Raw genomic sequence first — 13,664 nt, forward strand, 5'->3', positions numbered from 1 at the left:
AACAATTTCAAATTGCGTAGTCCCGCCCCGATTATTTCTGGTTTTACAACAAAGTATGATCGCCGCTACCGCTGGCTTGGCCAATTGGTGAACGCTCACCACAATTCTCGATTCATGATTGGCCATGATTGGCCGTCTCAAAATGACACAGAGCCTTTGTGAGTTGCGTGACTCGTCGACATTAAGGTGTCAGTTGCCGATGCATTGACGTAGAAGTGTCAATCAAGTTGTCCGACGGGCGGGCCGACTACCTTTACGGTTGAAAATGGTTGAGATAATCATCGAAAAAAAATCACTAGAAAGTCCCGCAAAACACAGACCTACCACTCCGCGATCACAATATACAACGCACGCAGCATGCAGTCACATAGTCTCCAATAAAGGCTCGTAGTCTTTTTACTTTGCATTCTATAACAAAGGCAAGAAACATTGAATGCTAGAACGCCCTCTATTGTCGAAATAACGCAGTGCATCACGCGTTACCGTCTTGACCAAAGACTGCAAGTGTCTGTGCATGCTTGGGCAAACGGGTTTTCCCCCCGAAAATTGCAATAACCATACACGCTGGTGTGCACGCTTAAACCGTACAACAGCATAGTCTTCGCTGGTACGCACGCAATAGCCGCGGACAGCGTGGTCTACGAAGCATATAGTTCCTCGGAAATGTTAGCTTGTTTACCGAAAACAACACAACGTGTTGGCTTTATTTGACCAAAATGACGCCATTACGATACCTTGGATTGATAGAAAGATTGGTTTACTGTATAACGTAAGTATGTTTTCTTCCTTGTTTTGTTTTGTCTTGTTGATTCGGGGAAGTTTTTGCGGGGTGAAGACGCATTGATTTTGATCACATGCGCAATGGGAAGTTGCATCTTAAACAGCCGATGGGGCAGCTGCGGCGGTTTCTTTTGAGGTTTTACCGAGCGCTCGCCGTGGGGTCGTGAACTTCTGCGGCGGGCCGGCGGCTGATGGCGAAAACACAAAGAACAAGCATACATACTTGGTTGTAAAACGTATTTTATTTAATAGAGCAACTCAAAATGATGAAACTACATAACGACGACGGCTTTTCTAATACTCAAACACAGATTTCTTTTAAATAATCGACACTCTTGGTATTTTCGATATCATTTAGGAACATCGAAATTTTCAAAACATCGAAATTTTCGATATATCGAAAATCCAATATTACGATATAATTATAAAAGTGACATCAGCGATTTCGATGTCAAAAAAATATCGAGTTTTTGAGTATTTTCGATATATCGACGGACGTTATGCATAATTTGGTTCTGGATTTCGTAGACGCCTTTCTAAGGTTTCCCATAGCTGGAGAACATACCGCAGCATGTCGTTGTGTGGCTTCAATTCTAGTTATGTCTCTCTGGGTGTTTGTACACCGGCTCCCTATAGTTCTAGAAGTAGTACGAATCAACAGAACAAACCTGCCCAATCCCAGGTTGTAGCATAAACTTGGGTATGATCCCTGGCTGTTGCAATGAAAGATTGTCTGGCTTATCAAGGCACCCCTGATTAAAGAAAGGGCTAAACAGCTCATTTGGTAGAGCATCGCTATTTATTCTTAAAGACAGTGGACACTATTGGTAATTATTCAAAATAATTTTCAGCATAAAACCTCACTTGGTAACGAGTAATGGGGAGAGGGTGATGGTATAAAACATTGTGAGAAATGGCTCCCTCTGAAGTATTGTAGTATTCGAGAAAGAAGTAATTTTCCACGAATTTGACTTCGAATTTGAGGTGCGAAATCAAGCATATGAAAGCACACAACTTCGTGTGACAAGGTTTTTTCTTTCATAGTTATCTCGCAACTCCGACGACCAATGGAGCTCAAACTTTCACAGGTTTTTTATTTTATCCATATGTTAACACCAAGTGAGAAGACTGGTCTTTGACTAAACTTTTCTTATGTCGACCCTTAATTGTTTTTCAATTCATTAACAGCGTATTATTTTCTGTTTTAAACAGCCTAAACTTGTTCAAGAGTTTTGTGTGAACTGCAACAATGCAACCTGCCCAACAGCCACCCCCGGCTTACCAGCATGGCAACCCCCAACAGCAACCAACGATTGTACAACAACAACCAGTGGTAAGTTCATCCTCCAAAAGCATGTATCTAGCGTGCATCTGTAATTACTCAGTGATGGTCCTGACTATGTAATAATATAAATACAATACTTTCCTTCAAGTTACGTTGGACTATGTTTGAATTATGAGAACTACATTGTACTTAACATGGCACCATGTAATGGTTTACGTAGTTGGGGGCACGGTTGGCTTGTGCGTAAAGCGCTCGCCTCTCACCAAGGTGACCCTGGTTTGACACCTGGCCGGTTGAGCCTAAATTTTCACAGGTTTTTAAGGATTAATTTTGTTGCATCTGTTTTTCTTTGTGTTGTGTTTTGTGTTTTTTTTTTTTTTTTTTTTTACTGCGCCTTGAACACCCAGCAGGGTGGATATGTGCGCATTACAAGTCTTATTATTAGGTGTTCGGGCCAACAGCCCGGAACACCTCTTATTTTTGTTCGTTTTTTTTTCTTTTTCTTCATACTTCTTCTTCTTCTTCTTCTGTCCGTCCCTTGTCCGCTAAAGAAAGCGCCTTTCCCAAACTCGTATGAACTTGAAACTTCACACATAGTTAGCGATTTATTAGGAGAAGAAACCGTGTGAGTTACGTCATGATGACGTCATCAATTCTTGAGTTATGAATATTCAAAGTTTATTAATTCAAAAAATCATAACTTTTGATCTACACGAGGGATTCTTACAATCGAAACATCATCGGAATCGTCATTGAAAACTCCGTAAACGCCCCACAGACATGACCCCATTTTGATGTTGTCTTCCGGCTCAAAAGAGAGGTTGAAAATTTCAAAATTCACGTCTAAAGAACAACGTAAATCCCCATTGGTATGTGCATAAACATTGCACGTAGGCATACACACAACGTGTAGTGTATTAGCGGTGCAGCAGAGTCACGCTCCGGTGATCATCCATAGAGCGCGAAAAAGCTTCATGAAGAATAGTCTTCGTTCAAGGTGGTTAAAACATACATGCCCCTTACAGTCTTTTCTACAGTCGTCAATATTTCCTAAGTTCATATAACCTAAACTACATAAGCTATTTTGACAATCTATACATCATATGAAAGGGCTTTACGTACTTTACAGAAATGGATATGTTGGTGAACTTTCGTTGACCTTTTGACCTGTTTAAACCGGATGTGACTGTGAAATGATTTGAAAGGGCGTTGTTTATAGCCTTTTAGGTTGAAATATACATCCTTTGATGCTTAACCATCACCACAGCATATAAGTCTGGCAAAGGTCTGGTTTAAAAGACATACTTGCTAAGCTCACATAAACTTGAAACTTCACACATAGTTAGATATTCATTAGTAGATGAAACCGTTTTAGTTTCGTCATGATGACGTCATCAGGTGTCGAATTACAAGGTTTTTAGGTCCAAAAAGTGACCATTTGCTTTTCGCTATATGTCTTCGAATTTTACAGTTATGATATTCATAATTACGCATCTGATAGATCAAGACTGGGACTACATTTAAAAAGTTAACGTCAAAATCGTATGACCCCTCCTTCCGTTCGTACCGAAAGGTCAAAGTTTGCAATTGTATATTTTTCTTCAAAAATACATCTCCGTCCCTTGCCCTCTAACAAAAGCACACTTTCCAAACCTGTATGAACTTTTAACTTCACACATAGTTAGATATTAATTAGGAGAAGAAACCGTCATGATGTTACGTCACGATGACGTCATCAATTCTTGAGTTATGAATTTTCAAAGTTTATTATTTCAAAAAATCATAACTTTTGATCTACATGATGGGTTGATTCATGATGGGTTGTTACAATCGACACATCATCGGAAAGTTCGTTAAAAACTCTGTAAATGCCTCGCAGACATGATCCCATTTTGATCTCGTCTTCTGGTTCAAAATCGAGTTTGAAAATTCATAATTTCATGTATAAAGAACTACGAAATTTCCCCATTGGTTGTGCGTAACACGTGTGGCGTACACGTGTAGTGTATTAGGCATTTTATTTGGTGCCATGCTGCCAAGTTTATTGTACTCTGTGCCATAGCGTGATATGCATAGAGCTATGAGCTGTATAGCTCTATGCAGAACGCTGCGAAAACGATTTCCTCTCAATCTTTGGCGTCAAATTGTTCAAATGTTACCCTTCTGATGGCTTAGTGGTCAATGTGGAATTGAAGACGAAGTTTCGCTGAGATGGCCACCTACTTCAGTGATTCATGGGACTTTTAATTATGTGAGAAAACAACAGTACAAAATGACGAACATTGGCCATGTTTTGGTTAAACACCGAGAAGAATAGAAACGTTACATCGATCGACCACTCCCCCCGGGTGAAGGGCGTTTTGGACCCACGGAATTCACGTCAGTATTACAATATCTATCTATTACTTCTCGAACTAAGCATAATCATCAATTGTTTTGATTATTTGTTAAAACAACTATCCAAGTTATTCTGAGTTAAATATTTTGAAGAAGAAAAATCTCTGGAATAACATAAGCCCTTTTAAACTTTCTCTAGTAGGAAAGGACGTTACGTAAACGAATTTATTTCTACCTCCATGCACAGACATGGATGTTACAATACAAAACATTCAAAGAAAACAGAATGATTAAAGTATAAGGCCCAAGCAATTAGGAGTGGTCTTGCTAAAATAAACTGCCGGATTAAACAAAACTTTAGTTAAAACAAATAAATAAAACAATCCAGATTTTCATTAAGGTGTTCGGACTCAAGTCCGAAGACCTCTTGTTTTTGTTCGTTTTTTTTGTTTTTTGGTTTTTTTAGGTGTTCTGTTATTGTCATGTTTTTTAGGTGTTCGACCAACAGCCGAACAACTATTGTTATTGTTCCGTTTTTTTTTTTTTCCTCGTGTTCTTCTTTCCCTGCGAACCTTCTCGAGCAATTTTAAACAAAAGTAAAGCTTGTACAAACTTAAACTTACTATGTACATAGACAATAGTGAGTAGATGAAACCGCCACTTTTTGGGAATGATGACGTCATGGCAAGGTTTTTAAAGTTGAAAAACGACATTTGCTTTTCCCTGTATCTCAACGAATATAAGAGCTATGATGTTCATACTTGGGTATCGGATAGATAAAGACTTGGACAACATTTGAAAAGTTAACGCAAAAAATCGTATGACCTTAACTTCCGGTCGTTACCCTGGGTCAAAGTTCGCCTTCGTGTATTTTACATAAAAAAAAAAAAAACTTTTGAGCTTTTAAACAAAAGTAAAGCTTGTACAAACTTAAAACTTACTATGTACATAGACAATAGTGAGTAGATGAAACCGCCATTTTTTGGAATGATGACGTCATTGATTAGGTCATGACAAGGTTTTTAATGTTGAAAAACGACATTTGCTTTTCGCTGTATCTCAACGAATAAGTTTGACTTCATGTTTTTTTTATAAAAAAAATTTTTGAGCTGATCTACGGCATAACTCAAGATTGAGATCGATTTGAACCTTGAAACTCAACAGATAGTTGAACCTAGTGTTTTTAAGACAACACAGGCCTAATTACGTCATAATGTCGTCATCAGGTATTAAATTACAATAAAACAATGTTAACATGTGTACAAATCATATGGCGAGAACGTTTTGGGGGGAATCCCAACAGAGCTCTCGTTTGTCCAACAAAATAGGGCGCTGTTGATTATCAAATCTGTGTACATCATCCCGTGCGGAGGTAGCTAAATTTTAAAAGGGTTTCCATAAATTGCAAATTAAAACCTAAAGCCAATCTTACACAAAAATATTGCATTTATGAAGAAAAAAAGGAGTCGTTAAAAACTGTGACACAAGTTTAACTATAAAAATTAACGACACATTGTAAAAAAAGTCATCTTTATGGTTCAATGTTTTTGAACTACGTCATCACGTAACGCCCAACCGAACACCGTATTTTTGTAATTAACAAAAAATTTATCTCTAGTTATTTTTATTATTTTATTATTTTAAGGGACTTTTTCTATTTTTTCCCCTCATAATTTCTGTAATGTTCTGTACTGTTTTGCAGACTTTTAGTTGTCGTTTTGTCCCAGATCAAAAAACATTTTCCAGGGAATTGCTTTCACTGGGATCGTGCATGATATAGATAGAAAGTTGTGAGTCATTTGCAAGCAAAATGGTGAGTAAATGCAGTGTATAAAACACAGGGTTTCTATCGGTCATGATTGTCAGAAGAACACTCATGATGAATGTGAGCACCCTCTTTGGGAAACAAAATCCAACGGCACGCGGCTGACGTGAACAGATACGGTTATAATATCCATATCTGTATCTGCTTTCGACTGTACGCTTAGAAACCTCTCTGCTAACTTGTGAGTCCTGCACCCGATTTCATGAAACGCTAGGATTGATCCTATCTCGAGTTGAGAGGAGTAACTCATCCTAACCTCGCCCTAACTTGGGATGGGTTCATTGCGTCCAAGCGTCTTCAGATTCAAAATTTAACTCGTCCTAAGTCCTAAGTTTATTACCAAGTTAGGAAAAGTTTGGTGAAATCGATGGCTGCTCCTTGATAGATGAGGGGTAGCCGTCGCTGTTTGTACTATTTTATAAGACATGTTTCTTGATATGGAGGTTTAGTTTGCTTGATGAACTGACTTTTTGACCTTGGGGTATTTTGGTTAAAGAGTCCGTATCAGATAAAGGTTAAGTTTGGGTATTGACAGTAACATGTGCAGTCAATATACATATATATTATTTACTTTTTAATATTGTTTATTCAGAGTTGGCCTTCTTGACATCGATGTTGCTCTGTATTATGTACATCATGTTCATTAAAAACTTTTATGAAAGTTTTCTGTTTATAAATATTTATTATCATTATTTATTTGTATGTTCACAAACACCTTATGTCTATTAATTATTATTAGTTTCACTCAAGTTAATCTTCTAATTCATAATCAGGTAACACTGCAACCAGCATCAAATGCTGTCGGTGCCGGGAACCAGCGAGGTAACTCTTGCTGGACGGGCATACGGGTTACTGGTTACTTGCAGACCATCTTGGCAATCTTGGCTGTGGGGTTCGGCATAGCCGCCATCTTTGCGAAATCTTACCTATTCTTCATTGGCACTCCGATCTGGTGTGGCTTAAGTGTAAGTACATACAACAGGCCTAAATATGAGTAGTTTGAAGTTCTTGCATTGTAGGCGGAAAATTGCACTTATAGGGACTATTTGCTGCCTTGGATCGGGCGAGTTGGTCTATGAAAACATCTATAACAGGTTTTTTGGAAATGTTAATAGAAAGATGTTTTAAAAGTAGAACTAACATGGTGCACCAATTTGTTGCGTCAAAGTTTTACTTTACAAAATGGCCGATCGAGTTAGTTTGCAAATTAAAAAAAAAGCCATGCAGTTTGAAGGCATATTTGTTTGGATCATTGCATGGGTTCTTGATGGACCAACTTGCGAGGTCCAAGGCAAAGTGTCCCTTTAAAGTTAACCAATGTTGATAAAAGCGAAATGCATAGATTTGGAGTTAACATCAAAGCAAAAGTGTAAGGTTACTGCAAGCTTATATGCTTTCACAAGCTTGTGGTTATAGGTTGCAAGTTCATGCAAAGTGTAACATTTTTTGTACTCATCAAGAGCGCTTGCAAGTTCATGTAGAAGTTTTTCGGACAAGCTTGCATCCTGACCATGCAAGCATTGCGAGATTTCTGCAGGTAGATTGCATGCAGAAATGCATTCTCATACTAGTTTGCAGGAAGCCGATGTGGCAATCTGGAAGTGGCAAGCTTGTGGCTTAAGGCACTGGACACCTTTGGTAACTGTCAAAGACATATATAAGATTTAAGGCATTGCATGGTGAGGTATCAATATAAATTTGGTATGCGGTAACACCATGTGTGTATCTACTTGCCAGGTAGAGTATCCCAATGCATAACAAGCCTCTGAAAATTTGTACTCAATTGGTCATCGAAGTTGCAAGATATTTATGGAAGGAAAAAACACACTGTTGTACTTTCAGATGCTTGAATTCAAATATTTTAGAGAGAAATTATTTCTTTCTTCAAAACTTTGTTACTTCAGAGGAAGCTGTTTCTCACTGTTTTATAATATCAACAGCTCTTCATTGCTTGTTACTAAGTAAGTTTTTATGCGAACAATTACTTTGAGTAATTTACAAATAGTGTTCAGTGCCTTTTAGCTTATTTTTCTGTCAGTCCAGTGTAACTTTCAAGCCATGCCATAGATACCCAATGGGGGACTTTTGAAAACTAGGTGGCAGCAGACTTATCAGGTAAATTTCCATTGTGTACGTAGTTCGTAGCACGCGCACATTACCGAGAACAATGGATTTAACCTGATAAGTCTGCTGCCACCAAGCGTCCCATAAGTCTCCCATTAAGTGACACTACTGATAAACGTTTCTCATTCAACAGTTTTTCCTTGTGGCCGGAATCTTGGGCATTGCAGGTGGACATAAAAGAAACTCATGTTTGGTGAGTATATCAGCTCCATGTACATGTAGAGTAAACACATATGAAAAAGTAGTCTGACTCTTTTGCGCTCGATGATTAAACACACACTTAAAGTTTTTTGCAAATGTCTCGCAAAAACCTTCCAAACATCATATCAAAAAAGGAGTAGAAAGGAAGCAGGGAAGTATGCATAGTTTGCATAAATTTAAATTTGCCGCTTTCACCTCTATTTTGACTAATGCATTTTGGTCCCATTTGTTGTGTAACGCATGTAAAAGAACCCAGTGCACTTATCGAAAAGAAAAGGGGTTCGCCCCAGTGTTTCTGGTTGTGGCTGCTTAATGCCCCGTAGCACCTTATGTAAGTGCTAAGAGTGCGCCTTGAGTACCTTGTTTGGTAGATACGTGCGCTATATAAGACTTTGATACTATATTATTATTATTACTATTATTATTATCAACTTTTTATGTAAATGTCTCTTGAAATTATGCATATCACCCCAGTACTTCGTTTACGTTTTTGGTTACCCGTCTCCGAACCCATTGAATTCAAACTCATCCTACCGACATAAAAGTCTTTCCACCAATCCGCACCTAAACAGTTCCTTCATCCATATGTACATGTACCTCATTGTACCCTCCGTTCCAGCTCTACCTCTAAACTATAATCCCATACATGACTCACACTATTAAACTTTGTGAGTGGAAATAATGCACATTTTCAGCTGTTTACTAACAGTGAAAAATTTGAATTTCTTATGAGTTCTTCAGATGAATCTATTATTAATTGTGTTGCCAAATTCGTCTTTTTATTTATGAACTTAAAAGAAAAACATAATGTCTGATTACCTCTGTGGACTTTTTTTTCTCCTACCAACGTATATTGAAACAATTCAGGTTTAAAAATGTTGTTGTAACCCTCCCCGGGGCTAAGGGGTGTGTTCCAAGTTGGAATAAAAAACAAATGAATGAATGAATTAAAGTCATATGGCTATTCTCATATTCTTCACCCTCTTCTCTGGAACAACTTTCCGACAACATTAGAACTGCTCCAAACATTTTCAAACATCTGCTGAAAACTCACAGGTTTGTTATCAAGGCAGTGGACACTATTGGTAATTACTCAAAATAGTTTTTAGCATAAAACCTTACTTGGTAACAAGTATTGGGGAGAGATTGAAAGTATAAAACATTGTGGGAAACGGCTCCCTCTGGAGTGACATAGTTTTTGAGAAAGAAGTAATTTTCCACGAGTTTGATTTTGAAACCTCAAGTTTAGAATTTGAGGTCTCGAAATCAAGCATCTTAAAGCACACAACCTCGCGTGACAAGGGTGTTTTTTCTTTCATAGTTATCTCACAACTCTGACGACCAATCAAGCTCAAATTTTCACAGGTTTGTTATTTTATGCATATGTTTATACATAGTAAGTGAGAAGACTGGTCTTTGACAATTACCATTAGTGTCCACTGTCTTTAACTTTTCTTTAATTGAAGCGCTATATATAAGTGCCCAGTGTTATTATGATCATTGTAAACGAACTTAGTATTAAACATGATAATTATTATTCTTCAGATCATTGGGTACATGGTGATGTCAATCTTAAGCACTCTGGCAGCCTTTGGTGTTGTGCTTGTTGCTCGATTGGCTATACTGTATGACAGACATGGCTGTTATCACTATCCCTGCTCATCATCGGTAAGTTAAAGCTACTCTTGGCCTGCACGGATTAATTATTTTTTTTACGGGAAGGGTGGGGGGCCCCACATTTTTGTGCCAGGCTCAAAGAAATGTGATAGGAAGGATTCGCAGGCCAATTTTATGGCCCGTTGGCGGTAAATTTGGCCAATCCTATATGGACATAATATGTAAGGGCCCATCATGGGGGAGATATGGGCAATCTCATATGGGTAGAATATGCAGCAAAGTAATGGCGCCCTCTGTTGCCCAGTTATGTTTAGGCACTCAACTCGATGTGATTGAATGCTAGACAAAGTACTTTTGATCTGATGTTTTGAAGTAATAAAATGATGTTGTCATTTTAGGGTCCACGGCTTGGAATTGATTGGTGCCTCCTGGTGATAGCCATTGCAGAGTTTGTCATCTCTATTGTGGGAGCCAGTTTAACTTGCTGTGGCCTCCATTATAATGGCAACTCCGCTCCTCAGACCGTGGTAAGATTTTACACATGCCTATATGTGACTAGTGTCAAAGTCGAGGCGATCGGTCAACAGCGACTTTGGAAATGTAGAGTGTCGTGGCCGAGTAGTTAAGAGCATCAAATTCAAGTTCTTGTGCTGATTCACCAGAGTGTGGGTCCGAATCCCGGTCATGACACTTGTGTCCTTGAGCAAGACACTTTACTATAATTGCTTCTCTTCACCCAGGGTTATAAATGGTATAAATGGGTACCTGCGAGGGTAGGGGTTGATATTGTGTAGGAAAAGTCACAAGCGCCTTCCATCAGGCAGCTCAGGGCTGTATATATACTCACAAGGGAGCTGAGAAACATTACAGGGATGTTATTGGCCCTATGACCAGGGCACTATGACCAGAGCACTAATGTAAAGCGCACTGATGCGGATGCGCTATATAACAATTATAGTCCAGACAATTGTGAAGGTCGCTACTGAAGAACTTATTGTCATTGTCTGCTATGATATCCCTATAAAATACTTTGCCATGATTCCCGGCGGGATTCCTAATGGATCCTCGCTGGGCTTCCAGCAGGATTCCAGCAAGAATTTCAAACTACACTTTTTGGCCCTGAAGGACTTTCTGTGCTTACACAAGTCCTGTACGTACCCAGCATTATGTGATTTCGTGGAGATATGGTTGGCCCCATCACCCCTGAGCAGAATGCTTAGTGCATTGACATATAGCTAGATTCTATGCGAACAAATAATTAATTTTTAACTTTGGCCTGGATTATAGAGCCTCTGTAAACTTTATAAGAGTTTGGTTTCCAGATATAACCTATACTTTCTAAATGGAAGGACCCACATTCTAATTAACATTGTGAATGTTCTTCTTGACTTATTGTTATCGTTTGGTATAGATGATATGTTTTGTTTATTCCTTGTAACAGGTGACTTACCAAACCTACCCACAACAAATGGTGGTTGGAGCGCCCCCACAGGGTGTGTACATCAACTCTGGTGGTAAGTGTCCATGCATGAAGTTTACACTCAAATCCATCTACAGGGTGTCTCAAAAAAGACTATACACTTTTGAAATGGCTGCAGAATGAAAAATATACGATTCTGGGGGAAACGGTTTGGATTTATGGATAGCTTATGGTCTCAACTTTTATATGACACAAAAAAATGCAAAAATAATGTATGCCTGGGTGAGCACTGGTCACTTATGTGAGGGTATGAAAATTAGGCTGCGCATGAATTAGCTTTTTGTGAGCTTACAAATTTGATGGTGATATGATGATCAATTGCACTCAGTTTGTGTTTGCTGAATGAATTATTTTATGGTTTATTAAACCATTTGTTTAATGCATGAGTAAACAGGAATTGCATTTTTTGCTTTTAGTATTTTAACTTTCTCAGTGGTGTGTTCATAGGAGTCAGGATTGGGTGATGGTAGGCCCCCTACATGTTGCAATTTCCATGTTACAAACTGTTTTTGTTCACAACTGTCACTTTGAATAAAAACATTCACCCTCACATTTCAGTTATTGTAAGAGGAGTTGAACATTTCATTTGTTTTTCTTAATAACCAGACGGGAATTAAGTAAATTGATTATTCAAATATGGGTTGTTGAAAGAAGGAATGTCAAAGATGTTGGCTATTTATTCTTCAGGTTACCCATTGACCTGAAGTAACCGACGTCTTGTAAGCTACAAAGGACTACCTCTCACAAAGGGAAGGCTAATTCCTGCGCACGCTAATTCTATACCCTTCACAAAAGTGAGCAGTGCTCACCCAATCAAAAAATATTTTCGCAGTTATCGGTGCCATGTCAAAGTTCAATCCCTAAGCTTTGCGTACACATAAACCTTTCCCTACAGAATCATTTACTTTTTATTCGGCAGTCGTTTAAAAAGGTGTATAGTTTTTTTGAGACACACAGTATTGCAGACATCTGGGCCCAATTTCATGGCTCTGCTTACTGTAACCAAAGAATCAGCGCTTGCGAAGCAGGGAATTCTGTGCTTAGGTCAAGCGTAGTTCATGGGTTAGCGAGGAATTTTGGCTTTTGCCCATGTGTACGACATTCTACGCTAACACAGCTAGGGCAGACTAATTTGGCGCTTGAATGTAAGCGGAGAATGGTGATGGAAAGCGCAGAATTTGGTGGCAAGCAGAGCCATGAAAGTGGGCCCAGCTGTAAATACCTTTTGCCGTCAATACTGGACACAAACTATGCCTATCTAGTTTTTATGTTCATCAAAGTCGTCATTGTTATTTTTTTAGTATGTGCTGTTCATTGAGTAGAGGGCCATAGAAGAAGTCTCTTTTGTCATAATGAGTTTTGTTTTCCTTTTCTTTCTGTTGTTTTATTTGTAGCTACTGTGGCCTACCCAAACCAGGTTGTCTTGCAGCCTGGCCAGACCTACCAGCCCCAGGGGCAGTTTCAACCTCTTCCCCAGGGGCAGCAGTTTCAACCTCTTCCCCAGGGGCAGTTTCAACCTCAACTCCAGGAACAGCCTACGCCCAAGTAAGTCTTGAAGACACCTGCCTTGACTTGTATTGATCCAGATCAACAGATATATCTATTTTTTGTGATGGAGATACCTTTCGTAACGGTTTTTTTTAACATGCTACATTAGCAAACCATGTACACAAGGGTCCAAATTCATAGAGTTGCTTTAGCAGAGGATGTTGCTTAACATTGTTCTGCTAAGCAGAATTAATGAGCAGGAAACCAGTCATAAATTGTACTTGTGTCATGGTTGCTTGGCTAGTAACCTTATTCTGTTGAGCATAATTATTTTGTGCTAAGCTCCATGTATTCGGGCTTAGTTCTTGTCTTACTTTAGAGGTTTGTGATGAGACTTTCCCTGGTATAGTGGTATTGGTATAATGTAGCTTTTTGACGACACTTCCCTTGCTCAGTACTCAGTTTTTTTTATTAATAATGCCTTTTTTATAAATGCACAATATTCATTAAATGAGTTGCCATTTAAA

The 13,664-nt window shown here is 38.7% G+C and overlaps 1 protein-coding gene across 1 annotated transcript in view; it reads left to right on the plus strand.

Moving 5' to 3' along the window:
• LOC139950062 (uncharacterized) overlaps positions 1 to 13,664 on the plus strand; it is a 32,222-nt gene that overhangs the window by 1,462 nt on the left and 17,096 nt on the right. The window contains exons 2-8 of the mRNA XM_071948695.1: positions 1,993 to 2,113; positions 7,001 to 7,192; positions 8,485 to 8,544; positions 10,098 to 10,220; positions 10,568 to 10,696; positions 11,611 to 11,683; positions 13,044 to 13,194. Coding sequence (XP_071804796.1) covers positions 2,030 to 2,113; positions 7,001 to 7,192; positions 8,485 to 8,544; positions 10,098 to 10,220; positions 10,568 to 10,696; positions 11,611 to 11,683; positions 13,044 to 13,194 — 812 coding nt within the window. The 5' untranslated portion in view covers positions 1,993 to 2,029. The remainder of the gene's footprint in view (positions 1 to 1,992; positions 2,114 to 7,000; positions 7,193 to 8,484; positions 8,545 to 10,097; positions 10,221 to 10,567; positions 10,697 to 11,610; positions 11,684 to 13,043; positions 13,195 to 13,664) is intronic.

The sequence above is a fragment of the Asterias amurensis genome, chromosome 17, assembly GCF_032118995.1.
Source record: "Asterias amurensis chromosome 17, ASM3211899v1".
Classification (NCBI taxonomy): Eukaryota; Metazoa; Echinodermata; class Asteroidea; order Forcipulatida; family Asteriidae; genus Asterias; species Asterias amurensis.